Source organism: Nicotiana tomentosiformis, chromosome 5 (genome assembly GCF_000390325.3).
Source record: "Nicotiana tomentosiformis chromosome 5, ASM39032v3, whole genome shotgun sequence".
NCBI lineage: Eukaryota > Viridiplantae > Streptophyta > Magnoliopsida > Solanales > Solanaceae > Nicotiana > Nicotiana tomentosiformis.
In genome coordinates, this window is record NC_090816.1 from 18,551,976 (window position 1) to 18,566,333 (window position 14,358).

The 14,358-nt window shown below is 34.8% G+C and overlaps 1 protein-coding gene across 1 annotated transcript; it reads right to left on the reverse strand.

Annotated features, from left to right (window-relative positions):
• Positions 1-5,991: 5,991 nt before the first annotated feature.
• On the reverse strand, positions 5,992-12,598 carry LOC104108890 (transmembrane 9 superfamily member 3-like). The gene is made up of 7 exons (XM_009618041.4): positions 12,294-12,598; positions 9,275-9,315; positions 8,604-9,189; positions 8,358-8,495; positions 8,124-8,280; positions 6,517-7,001; positions 5,992-6,418 (listed from the first exon to the last, which is right to left on the reverse strand). Exons 1-7 carry the CDS (start codon positions 12,446-12,448, stop codon positions 6,199-6,201), a joined length of 1,782 nt encoding a protein of 593 aa, XP_009616336.1. The 5' UTR covers positions 12,449-12,598; the 3' UTR covers positions 5,992-6,198.
• Positions 12,599-14,358: the final 1,760 nt, after the last annotated feature.

Sequence of the window (14,358 nt, forward strand, 5' to 3'; positions counted from 1 at the left end):
CAGGTCTGAGGTTTTGACTCGAACAAACCGGCCCATCCAACATCGATCACGAGTTTCATCTATACTTGAGAATGGCGCTTTAGTGGCTTGGCGAGCTAACTTGATCAGCCCTCCTCGATAGAGTCGGGGACTATATAGGTGTATAAGGTGATCAAGAGTGAAAAGACACCCCTCGATTTTTCTTGAGTAAATCAGAGAAGAATCACTATTCTCCAAAACGAAGGATGAATCTGGCCAAGGGTCACGTCGTATCTTTTACAAAAAGCGACGATGACGGGATCTAATGGACCCAACGTGAAAGGGTAAGTATAAACACTTAAGAACCCTTCCACGTTGGTAGTAATTGATTTTTCAGGGGATGGAACTACCACATGCTTGTCGCCCCAATTGCATTCCTTTTTTACCTTTTCTGTAATGTTCTCGATGATTGAACACTGGTACCTCGAAACCGGCTTATATCGGCCCGGTACCGAAGAGGATTTTTCGACTTTGAAATCAATGACAGTCGAGCACCCTATCGGAATGAACTCCTCGGGGCGGGGCTCCACCGTATCCTCGCCGCCGGTAGGCTGTGATGAAGAAGCGACCTCTTTCTGCGGCACCGTTTTAGAGGTTTTCGCCATTAATGAATAAAGGAAAAGCGAATTGGGTTTGTTTGTGATGTAAAGTATATGAAGCATAAGGATTTTTGAAGAATATACGAGAGTAGAGGAAAAACCTTTGAGTAAAAAGTTTGGATATGAATAAAAGTTTGAATATTTATAGGCCTGATGATGACGGTTCAGAACCGGTAGTGGCCGACCAATGACTGACAAATATTTAATGTCTTGGTAACTGGACCGAAGGGACATTTGTCGCATACGTCATAATCGGACTCATCACTGATATCATTGCCCATCTAGTTGGAATTCGGAAAATCATGTCGTTTCTCGCCACATTCCTCCCGAGAAACGAGGGGACTATCTGTATACGGTCAAAACAGGTTTTGCCCTTCATGTAATTAGTCGAGATTGGAACACGATGGACCGAGGGTCTTCATCATAATATCGAGATGAGATCTGAAGCCAGGTTATCGAGCTAAAGATTCAGGGACCTATCAATACCGAGCTCGAAGTTAATATCGAGCTCGGGTCCAAATCGAACTATGATGTGAAGTGGTGTTATCGAACTCGAGATCCAGATCAGTCGATATCGAGCTCGAGTCAATATCGAGTTCGAGATTCAGAGATCGACCAGTTCCAAGACCGACCAAGATCGAGCTAAGAGACAAAGAGTCGTTGTAGCCGCACCAACAGAGAGAATCTCGGAGGGAATTAAGGAAAAACTAATTAATTAATCTATCACGGGATCCCCACTATGTGTTTTTAATTATATCCAAAGTAGAACCTCTCCACTATATGAAGAGTGGCTATCAATTCTGTAAAGGACATATTGAACATTGAGACATCAGTACACTCTCACATTTTAAAGATTATTAATATTTACACAGAAGTATAGTAGAGATTATCCTTTTTTGGACTTTGGACTTTGGACATTGATTCATCTTGCTTGTTTATAAATTATTTTTTACTCAATTTGGTTTGTATTTCATTCCTTTTTTACAGTCAATATTCGATATATTTCTACTTATTTTTCCGATTTATACTAAGTTATACTACGTATCTTTAGAACTACATATAAATTTAACTTTATCCGTTTTTTGGGTAAACACATTTCATAATAAAGAATAAGTAATACTCCACACTAACTATGATAATAATGTTATTAATAGTATAACGTAGAGTAAGCAAATAGTCTACCGTTACAATTTATCATTTATGTTGGTTCGTCAAATCAAAAGCATTTTTTTATCTTTTATGGTGGTTCGTTGAATTACAACAGTTACTAAAAAGTTCGAACATATTATTTACAACATATACACGTCATCAAGAACCTGTGGTTCCCTTTGAGAAATGATAAACCGGATTAGATAATTCTACGTACACTTATTCTTGAGATCAAATTTTAAAGTGTTCATTCACTCGAGAATTCCGTTTAATCCTCACCAAAGAATATGCAAACTATCTACTCATTCAAGTACCACAATAACTTTTTACACTACAAATTCGATAATTTTTTTTTATTACGAATTTACAAGCGTAAATGATGCTTTTGGATAAAAAAGAGGCGGAGAAAGAGAAGGAGAACACATTTGTCCATGGAAGTGGTGTACCACATTTGAATAATTATCATGCAGCATATCTGCATATGACTCTAGATATCATTAAATTCCAAATTCAATGATAATTAAGTTAAGCATGCGGAGAAGAAGAACATTCGAAGTCAAGAAGCAAAAGTGAAGAGCTCTTGCAATAGAAGAGCTATTTTGCAGCAGTCGAATCTGGTAGATTCATTTAATTTTTGATAATCTATTTCACTTAATCCTCATGTTTAATAGAAGTAAAACAAATGCACTATTTTTTAGAAAAGTTTACTAATTATACTCATTATATTGGTTTTTCTTTTCCATTTTTGGTTCCAGGTATGGCCGGCCAATTTGTTTATGCAAATCATATATATTTTTACGTAATTTTTGCATCACTTTGTACAACTGCTGAAAATTCTTTTCTTTTCTTTTTGTTCTGTTTTATTCTTGGTAGTTACTTTTCACTAACATATGACTTACATTTTTTCAGAAAAATATAATATGTACGAATTATTTTACTTTTAATCGGAATATTAATGTCGAAAATAATAGTTGTGATTATGACAAAACAAATCATAATGAAATATACACCAAGAACATCGTATGTGTAATGTGTATACATACCTCATATGATCAAAATTAATATGATTATAAAACATGCCTAACCTGACTAAATATAATTGTGTACCTATCCAATCATTTTAAGTTCAACACCATACATCTTTTAAATTTTGCATAATACTTAATGCACACGTCTTAATAATATTAACTTTATATTAGAAAATTTGTACTGGTTTATATGCCCAGAAACTAGTACTTTAAGAAGGCTGAACAGTGTATTTGACTGAAGGTTGAGTTATTTACTAAGAAGAATAAGGATCAATTCTCACTTAATATATTTTTTTCCTTCTTTTTTTTTAATAGTGCACCCGTGTATTAAAAATCGTAAACCCACCTCTGTAATCGTGAGCTATGTATTATAAACCTGAAAATTGGAGAAAATCTGAGGAAAAAGACAGCCTTTAATTAAGCTAAGCCACAAGTAACCTTTTTATATCTCTGCTTTATATAGTCCTACTTTTGGAAATCTTTTTGAATAAATAGTGATAAATTAACTTGAATAGTGTAATCAATGGTAAAGGGACTCAATATGATTAAATAGTGATAGGCAAAAATTTCTAAACATATATTAGTATATGTATGTATGTATGTACTGCTCAACATGTGAAAATTATGTTTTGTACTTTTCTACAAGCTTATTTACTGTTTTCTTGAGTTGCAATCCTTTTTTATCTTTCGGCTTATTCTGTTTTCATCTTGTGAAAGAAACAATCCGTAATCTCCAGTCCAATCGAAACCAATCTCCTGTCAGAGTAGTGAGATCTGGTTGACCTCAACAGCACTTGACAAAGAACAGTTATTGGGTGAAAAATAAATTTAAACCTTATCCTTCTTAGGATAAAATTCACAAATAGCTAACTTTTTAATCTTTATAGTCAAGAGCTTCAAATTTTACTGATGAAAGTGAAGCGAAACTCCGTAAAAGTGGCTAGCCCGTACTATTAGTACTCCTCAAGGGGGAGTTCAGATTGAGAGTATAGTCTGCAGTGTTACCGGGTAAAGTACACAAATAGTCCTCAAAGTGGATGTTCATGAATTTTTATCTCCGCTTGTCTCATGTGTAAAACTTCAAGTTTAATAAGCGTTGTTCATCGCCAGCCCATGGACAATATTTTAACTTTTGACCCTAAAGTATTATCTATGGGACAAGTAGGGTCAAAAGTTAAAGATCACCCCAAAAAATATTTAGAAATGACACCAGGTAGTCACTCTGAAGAGTTTGTATTTAGAAATTAGCTAGTGCGTTTTGAATTTCAGTTTTTCAGTTTAATTTTTTAGGACAAAAATGTCCTGAATTGTCTTGAAGTTAAGATTTTTAGTTTAAAATTTGAGGACAAAATAAGTGCTGGCTAATCTTTAAATAGCATCCTTGAAAATGACTATTTGCGCACTTGCCCCAAAAATATCATATTTCTTCAATATTTTTGAAGAATTAACCCAAATAGTCATCCACTCAACCGCTTAAACTAAAAATATCTAGTGGAGATATAATATAAGCATAATTTATATATTATATGTGTATAATTATGTAAAATTAATGTATAAACTATGTAGATGGCTAAAGAAAGTAAATAATAAATATGGCCGGCTATATATGTAAAGATTCCTATGTTTTTGGGAAGATGAAGCCCAATATCTGCTGGGTCCGCAACCCGTTTTATAACGAAATTTAAGAAGCCCATAAAAGTTTCCATTTTGACGTTTGAATCTTCATTCTTCAACCGGCTTTGCAATTTCAACCTCCACAAAAATCAGAAATTCCTTTTGAACCCTTCAAAATCGTACCCAGTTTCCATTCTCTCTTCCTTTTCATTCTTCCCTTGTCTTATCTTGTATGCCTCGTGTCATTTTCTTTTAGATATTTGACTATACTCATATTTAGGAATGGCAGGCGGTTCGGGGCGGGGTTCTGTCTGAACCCGCATAATTTTAACCCGCCTTCGCCCCGCATAGGATATAAATTCGCATTCACTCGCCTCACACTCCACCCGCATTCACCCGCCCCGCCCCACAAATATTTTTAATAAAAATTTTCTCTTTTCCTTTTAAAAGATGATTGTGACAAAAAAAATAGATCGCCTTTTACAAGCTAAATTTTCTATTCATATATTTCAAACGTAGAAGGGTAGCTGTTTATTTGTCTCTCAAGCCATATAAGGCTTCAGATTTTTTTAACAATTAAATAGCAAGGAGTAGTGCTATTATATATGGTAATAATTATTAGTGATTCAAAAAATAAAAGACGAAATTTTTTCCATACGAATTTAAATTGAATTCCACCAGTGAAAAAAAACAGTAATGATTTTTAAAACTCCATAACAGTTAAGAATATAACAGTTCTTTTTAGTTTTGTTTACGTTCAAAACTTCTAACAATTTCAAAAGCCAGATAATTCATTGTATAATAGACACATGAATTGATGGCAGTGTATTTTGGGTTGTGGAGATCATTTAGTTCAAAATATTAAATCCCTGCCCCGCGTGATTTATTTTATTTAAAATTTGAACCCGCCCCGCAACCGCAAACTCTCAAACCCGCCCCGCCCCGCCCCGCAACCGCACCCGCACCGCCCCATTGCCATCCCTAGACTCATATTATATATTTTTTATTTTATAATTTAGATTTCCGTAATTTGGTATACTATTATGAACATGTGCTATTGTGCAGATAATTAAATTAATTTGAATACAATTTTTGCCTTTGCCATAAGATCCATAGATGTTATGGTGAACATTTAAATGCCAAAGGAACTTGAAAAAGAACGTGGCTCAGGAACTTTTAAGGAACAATCATTAAAAAACATACTAATATAGCCATTTAGAGAACTTGTATTTTTCATTTTTATTTTATATATACAACATTAGCCTAAGGTAATCTTAAATTGAACGGCATGAACAGTAAGAATTTCCTAACTTGTTTGAGATTGAGACATCGTTGTTGTAACACTAGCAACGGCATGCACCCATATGCTCAAGACCTTGACACCAGTAAATTCATTCATCAAAGTTTGCCCACTGCAATAAAAAGTATACAACAACAACAACAATAAACTCATTTGTGTCCCACAAGTGACGTTGAAGAGCGTGATGTGTACGTAGACCTTACCCCTATTTTTGAAAGACCCTCAATTGCTGCAATAAAAAGTATTACACACAAAATCATTTTGATTATCTGACTGTATAGTATTTAGGAAAATCTAAATCTATTATATTAATATAAACTGTTTAGCTGTAAATGCAAAATGCTAATTATCTGACAAAAAGTGCCGGTGTATCATAATACAAGTTTCCTCTCAAGAAATCAAATTGTCCTACATGTTCCTATTTGATAAGCAGATTGCCCTACCAAATCTGCAAAGCAATCTGTAAGAGATGGAAGGCCACCTAATAACTCTACTCGCACTTGATTGATCGGTATATGTGACGAACGAAAAATAGAGCAGCGCGGAAACCAACATTCCCGAGCATGAGAAAGAAACCATAGCAGATGCAAGCCATGTATCCGAAGAAGAATGAGGTTTGCATGAAGCCTGTCATATCTGAACGCGCATAATAGTAATATAAGCAATATCCATAGATGAACAGTCCAGTTGATCCACCACAAAGGAATGCCCTATTCAGAGAAAGAACATATACAAGTTAGAAATGATGAACCAACTTTCAGATGCAAAAGGTCAAGGAATAGGTAAAACCAGTAAATGACCGTCTTACCTCCACCACCATTCATGATCTTCAGCAGCAAGTTGAAAGTATGTCAACGCCACCGTTATAAAAGCAGTGACAATTACAAGGATAATGAAGACTATAAACAAGATACTGTAGATTGTGTAAATCCTGTGACCCCAAACACTTGCAAATATGTAGTAAAGCTCAATATATATGGCACTGAAAGGCAAAAACCCAGCCATCGCCATTTGAGGCAGAGTTCCACGGTACCAAGGCAATGGCGGGATCTCTCTTGGATACTTTGTGGTACGACAAGGAGCTTGGAACTCGGCTTTGCTGTTCTTTCCAGCTATCCCACCCAAGACAAGCAAAGGTGATGTTACAAGAGCCCATATTAGAAAAATGACCACAATGGTTCCAAAAGGCAGTGCAGCAGTGGCACTGTAGCCAATGGCAACGGAGTTAAGAAAGCAGAACGTGAGAAACAGGGGTCCACAAAACAAGCCCCCAGTCAATATCAAGTTTCTAACCTGCAGAGCAACAACACCATCTTGTTATTTTGTTGCACTCACTTCCATTTTCAGCTGGTGTGCTTCGTTAGCTAAGACACCAATGTATTTGACAATACATATAATCTTAGTTAACTTGATGAAATTAGGCAAATAATACAACCCACAGATACTGATGTAGAATAGTTATCTTAAAAGTTGTAACATCTTAGCAATGACCAAGTGTATCACATATAAAGTTAAAATACATATGTGGATGCAGTTAATGCTTTTCTCAAAAAAAAAAGTCATCAGCTTCAAGGATTAGATAAAATCGCGACAGCAATCATACAGAAAAGTGCCCCCTAAAACAAGAAAGAATAAAGCTAGTAAATTTTTTTACATTTCACCCAGTTGAATAATTTACTTCAGAGGAAAAAGGTAGTGTCTTTCTTTCCCTGTGGTTAGCAATAACATCAAGGGGACAGGGAGAGATCTCTTACTACACAGCCAAGGCCTTGGGGAAACAAATAAATTGTCTTGTTATAAAACACCTTCATTTTTCCCAAAAGAATGCCAGATAAAATGATTCTAAGCAAATGGCAAGCAGCAGTAACAAAGTAGCAAGGATAGGAAAAACAATTATCAACAGAGCTTCATCCCCTTTTTTATGATTAAATATACAACAACAAAAAACCCAGCTTAATCCCATACGTGGGGTCTGGGGAGGATAGTGTGTACGCAGCCTTACTCCTACCCTATAAAGGCAGAGAGCATGATTAAATATACAATAGTCAGAATTAGGGATGATTTTCCTTTTAATTGTTCTAAAAAGTTCAGAATTAGGGGAAATAAAACTAATATACTCTCCATTCCATTTTATATGACGGTATTTGACAACACAAAGGTGAAGGTGTTAATTGCCTTTCTATTATATTAGTGATTAATAGTATTAAAGTAATGGTTGAAAAGTTAGTTTGATAGGAAAATCATCAAGCTTTGAAAGTTGAATAGTTTACTGAAATTGAATTCTCGAAAGATGAATGGAGCAGTGTTGTCAAAAAGTTTAGCATGGCCCAAAATAGAAAGATAGTCATATGAATTGTCAAGGAAAGAGTATCGATTCAAATGGAAAGGAGATGCATTAGAGCCATGAAAACAAACCCAGTTTGTCCCTTCTAGTTGGCAATAGAACGAGGCTGCAGTATAGCCAGCAATGCCAGACGTGAGAGCATATATGACGACTAGTGCAGTGAATAAAGCTCCGCGGTTGTAAGGATAGAAAACACCAACAAGTGCAAGAATGAAAATAAAGATGGTCCTGAAAATTGAGTGGGAAAAGAGCATTAGAAACACACATGCTTAAGATTACAAATTTTATCGATAAAATATACTTACAGCGTAAAGAGTTGAGTACCAGAACCAAGTGCTGCAGCCAACAAAGATTTGTACTTCGGGTACCTAAAAACATCACCATGAATGTACTTCCACCCAGTTTCTTCTTGGTCATCAGCTGCCTCCTCATCATGTGCATACCTTTGAATATTGATTAAGAAAAAATTGACATGAAGACTCAAAAGAGAACTTATTCTGAAGAACAAGAAATGTAGGCAAACCACTCGTATTAACTAAATTACCACTTACTTGACAAAGTCATTCTTAAGGACGCGCATAAGAATTGTGGCAAGAAAACCAGTTAAGAGAAGAACTGTCACGCAAGAGTTGATAATTGAGAACCAATGGATTTCCAAGTGATGTGGCAATGATGAAGACTGCGAGTATTTTTCCATCCTCTTCTCAAAAGGAGTAGTTGTCTCCTTCCATTTCACAGAGTACATGAAGTCAACATCTACTTCCTTGTCCTCTGTGATATCTACCAGGGCATTAGGATCAGTTCGTGCATTGATCTCAACCACACGATCGTTGTTGTAAAAGATCTCAAAATGGAGATGTTTAAACAGATAATACTTGTACTCGATGGGGTCAGATTTTCCATCCTTACCAACTTTCCCTAGGAAACCCCAAATGGGCAAGTCATCATAATACATTTGGAAGTAATAGTCCTTAGCAACAGCACTGCGGAATTGAGAAACTTCTTCCTTGCTTAACTTCTTTTTGCACACTATTTCTGAGTCCTTGTCGTACATAAAGTCAAGCTTGTAAGGAGCACTGACCAGTCGATCACCATTCAAGACTTCACCAAGAGCTTCCTTTTTCTCTTTCACATGAGCTGCAAAAACATCCTTCGGTAAATTTGGAACTTAAAATCTACAAAGTTGACTTAAAAGAAGGACACTAAAGCATTGACTGCATACCTGGTGCACAGAAAGGAAGATCAAAGAAACGGTACGTTTCACTGGAATGAAAAATGTAAAGAAAAAAACAATTCATGAGCTATTCCATAGACAAAAAGGACGCACACAGCATTTATAATGCACACACTACTTTTTGTTTTCAATCAAGTTCAACACAAAAAATGTTGTGACAGCAGGATAAAGAATTCACTAGTACATCAATCTCCAAGTTGTTAAAATCCATTGTTTTTACACTTTAAGCTTGAAGTCATCATTCCTTATTTGCATCTATATGCATCATCTTGTAGTTTTCTTCAGAAATGGAAAATGAAGACTCATTATGTCAATAATGAATCAAAGAAAGAAAGTAAGTTGAGTATATCAGAGATAAAAGGACAAGGCCAGTACAAAAACGTTTGTCTCATTTAATTTTCAAGAGGCTTGCAAATCCTTCTTTTGACCAAGAAGTTTATAGATATTGTTTGAATTTCTCTGAATGTGAAGGTTGCAGTTTGTACTAGGGGGGCTGCTCTTTTTAAAAATTTATTTATCAATCTTATGAAGAGCCGAAAAGCATTCCGACATCAATATTCATGCATACAACAAACATGTATATAAATATAGATTTAGGCTTCCTAGATAACTTAAGCCAGTTGAATTCTTGTCCGCCAAAAATTACACCATATATCTCTTTCTGGTTGCATGTTATTGTTTGCGTCAAGTAATTTCTTAACACACTTAAGTAATCCAAATATCCTATATATGGCACCTTTATGTGAGCGTAACAGAGAGGTTAACAAAAGAGCCCGAGTTGTACAGATCATAGATGACATTGGCCACATCAGAGGCAGTACTCCAGATTTTATTTTTTTTTTGAGAGTAATAGCAGTACTCCAGATTGTTACAATATCAAGTTACCTAGAAGATGCTACACAGAAATTCAGTCTTAAAAGCTACATATCTCAATTTCTTATCTTTAGCTCTTTCTACCATGCACAAGTAGTAGCACTTAGTTCATCAATTCGATCAACGACTTCAACTGAAACTCGATAAACTAGCTGTATACCAAGAGAAATTCATCAAATCTAGACAGCACCAGTAACTTTGTCTCGGACTATACACATTATATACACACAGACATGCGCAAAAACAGACACATTTAATATGTGTTGTATGTGCTTGCTCAAAAACAATGTGTTGTATGTGTGTATACATACAACATGGTTCAAATCCTAGCAAAGACAAAAAAGAGTAGGTTATTTCCTCTCATCAGCCTAGACGATTGGTGGACAGAGTTACTCGGTACTTGTGTTAGTCGGAGGTAGCAGGTACCTAATGGCTGACGGAGTACTCAAGCTGCACGTAAGCTAGCCTGGACACTAACATTGTAAAAAGAATGTGTGTGTGCATACATCCAATATGGTTTAAATTTCATCAGAGACAAAGAACACTAGGTGATTTCTTACCATCAGCCTAAATCTTAGGTGAACAGAGTTATTGGTACATGTATTGGTCGGAATAGCAGGTACTTGGCGGAATAGTCGATTTATACTCGAGCTTGCCCGAACACTACCTTTTTAAAAAAGTGTGTGCATGTATACATACAACATAGTTCAAATCTCAGCCGAGACAAAAACACTAGGTAATTTCTTCAGAGTTACTCGATATGTGCGCTGGTCGGCAGGGGCGGTCCCACATGTATCAAAGAGAGTTCAAAGGAACCCGCTTCGTTGGAAAAATATAATATTTATACATGTAATTATGATCTAAAACAGAATGAATACAGATATTATTTTATTAATGAACCCACTTGACACAACAAACCTTTGTGGTATAATGGTCAAGTGGGTTCAAAAGCTCCTGGTTGGTGGTCCGCAGTTGGAGTCTACGTTGCAGCACTCTTACAGTTGGAGGCTACGTTGCAGCACTCTTACTCTTATTTCTGACAATTATTGATTATATTTGTATATTTGTAATTTTGGAATGAACAATAGCTTTTAAGTTTAAGTTGATTGTTTCAATATGAAATTATTTATTTGCTCTAGTATTAAATTTTTCCGGTATTTATAGCTCTCTTTAATTATTTGTATTAATTTAGTTTAGTTAATACTCTTTCTTTTGATTATTTTTTATTTGTAAATAACATCATTGTTTCTATAAACGTGAAAAATATTTAAATTTGTTTATATATACATTTTAAAGTTTAATATACTTTTTAATATGTTAAATAGAATTTGTTAGCAAATTTTTAAATTTGTTAAAATAAGTAGATAATTTATTCTAAAATTAAATTTAAATAGAATTTGTAATACTTTTATTTTAAAAAAACTTGCTCAACTAATAAAGCAAAAAACAAAACTTAAATTTGTTGACTTCATTTTGTTGTAGTGAATAAAAAAGAATAAAAATATAATTGAGCAAATCTCGCTTGTTATAATTGATGTTGTTTCTATTATTGATGTCGTATTTAATGAACCCGTTTATATAAAATTATGGATCCGCCGTGGGAGGTAGCATATGCCTGGTGGAAGAGTCGAGTTGCGCAAGCTGCCCATATACTACCATTGTAAAAAACAATGTGTGCGTGTATACATACATACCTATATAAATACATCTATACTCACACACCAGAAACTATTTCATTTTGACATCCACCGACAACCTTCGAAGCTCAATATGTACAAAAACATACACATTTAATCCAGAAATGAACAAATTCTATAACTTAAACTGAAATCAAATTTACACACAATGCAAATTCTACTGGTAAGCGCCCTCCACTTCCAACCAAGAGGTTGTGAGTTCGAGTCACACCCAAGAGTAAGGTGGGGAGTTCTTGGAGGGAGGGAGGCGAGGGTCTATCGGAAACAAACTCTTTACCCTAGGATAGGGGTAAGGTCTGCGTACACACTACCTACACAGACCTGGAATTATACTGGGTTGTTGGGTAAGGTCTGCGTACACACTAACTGATGTTGCAAATTCAGCTCCTGATTATCCATTTACAAAAATGTTACAATGCAAAAAGTACAATCATTACCTCGGGTTATGGAAAGGACCAACCTTGTTAGCATACAAAGGCACAGAATCTCCGGCCTTGTACTTATGATCAGAACCGTCCGACCTCGCCGGTAAAACACAACACAACATTATCAAAACGACGACGTAACACGTCACCGTCATCTTCCTCTCCATTGAATGTATATATTACTGCGTGTGTGTGTGTTGTATGTATATATTGTTAGATATAGAGAATTTTAGGGGGTGGGTGGGGGAGAGGGGAGGTAAGAACACAGATCTCGATCACCGTCAGTAGTTAAAAAGGTAACTTAACTTCGGGAGTGTGAAATCAAACGTGGGAGAAATAGATGTATATAGGAGAAATATAGTTTGATTGCTCACGCGCTTTGTTGAGAGTGAGGTACAGTCAATGTTGACTTGGGAACAGATATTATGAAGGAGAACGTGACTCGTCAACTTAATTCTATACATTTTATTTTTGTTTTTGGGAATAATTTGTGAATTTTTTCAATAAATTGTTATTGGTTAAATTCTTGTGAGATCTCTCTTAAGTCTCTAGATATATATGTGTGCACGAAATTGTATATGAAATTTTGTGTTAATAGTTGCTAAAATATCTTAATAGATTGTACAAACTATATCATGCAAAATGATTACTTTAAGTAAAAATATACTAAAAGTGTAAAGGAGAAAAAAGATTACATTTAGGTTGAGTAACTTAAGAAAATATTTCAAATTATATCTTAATGATCTAAAAATGACGTGTTGAATAGTATTGTTGGTAAAATGGAAGTTAAATACACGTTTGATTATTAAAATATTTTCTAATGGTGGTCGTGATTTATGAAGGCTGGGAGTGATGGTTGTGCAGTAATGATTGATGGTGATAATCTAATACTAGTAGTTTTCAACTAAATATGGTAGTTGTGTAATAGTGATTAGTAACTAACAAAATAGTGGTCGGTGGTGATTAGTAGATGCACAAACGAAATAGTGTTAAAATATCACCTTCGCATGAACATTTAAATGATCAACGTATTGATGATTTTAAGAGTCACTTATAATTAAATATACTTAATTAAATGTGATATGAATAATTTATATTCAATCTCCATTAAAAAAGATAAATTTATTTCTTAATTTTCAACATTGCCATGCTTATGTGCTTACATGTTTCTATCTAGGGAAAAGGGCTCAATGTGCCCCTCTGCTTTGGGTAATTTGATGATTAAGTTGGTGGGTTACTATTAGGGTTGGAGTGATTTTTAAAAGTTTACTAACGGTAAGGGTAATTTTGACCGGATAGTATAACGACAAGGGTAAATTTGGCCTGATAGTATAACGGAGGTTAAATGTAGACAATATTCGAATTTTGAGGGGTATATTTGGACCTTTTCCCTTCTATATAAGTGGGCTCGATATTATTCAATATTCATGAAAATTTAAAGAGGAATTTTCAGAAATGAATATTGTTTAGTGGCTATTAACTTCCTATAGCTACCATATATAAAATTACTTTTCATAGCTACCTTTCAGTTGTTATGGTAATGTATTCGGTGTAATACAGTAGCAAAAATCGGCTAATCATCCGGGCAGTCCAGCTGTCAGCCGATGTATTCACATGTATTCATATCATGTATTCATGAATACAACGCAATAATAGGTCTCTTCAGTTGTTTAATCACGGAAAGCTGCTAATTTAACGGGATACACTCCTAATATAACTCACCTAAATCGATTATAACACACAACATTATCAATCCAATTAATGAGAAGATTTATCAGACGCTAAACACAAAAAAAATAGAGCATTCTTCAGAGTTTCAGTCCCTCTTTTTTTCTGATTAAGGTCGAGTTTTTTTTCCTGACATTGTTCGAGGTTCTGCTCGGAATTGATACAAGTATCTACACAAATACTTTGAAATTCGATTTTCTATATATGTATACATCATGTATTTAATGTCGGATACAACCTGTAATATTAACCTACTGCCTGCATATTTCATAATAAACCTAGTGCTTATATTTTGTTGTATCTAACAGTTGTGTTTAATGTATTCAAGTTTATTTTTATATTCACAATA

What these genes read in the sequence shown, in the direction of transcription:
- LOC104108890 (XM_009618041.4), bottom strand. Translation starts at nt 12,448, where the DNA reads ATGGAGAGGAAGATGACGGTGACGTGTTACGTCGTCGTTTTGATAATG. An exon ending in GGTCCTTTCCATAACCCGAG is followed by an intron (nt 9,316 to 12,293) that starts GTAATGATTGTA and finishes TTTTCATTCCAG; the next exon opens with TGAAACGTACCGTTTCTTTG. An exon ending in CTTAAGAATGACTTTGTCAA is followed by an intron (nt 8,496 to 8,603) that starts GTAAGTGGTAAT and finishes CAATATTCAAAG; the next exon opens with GTATGCACATGATGAGGAGG.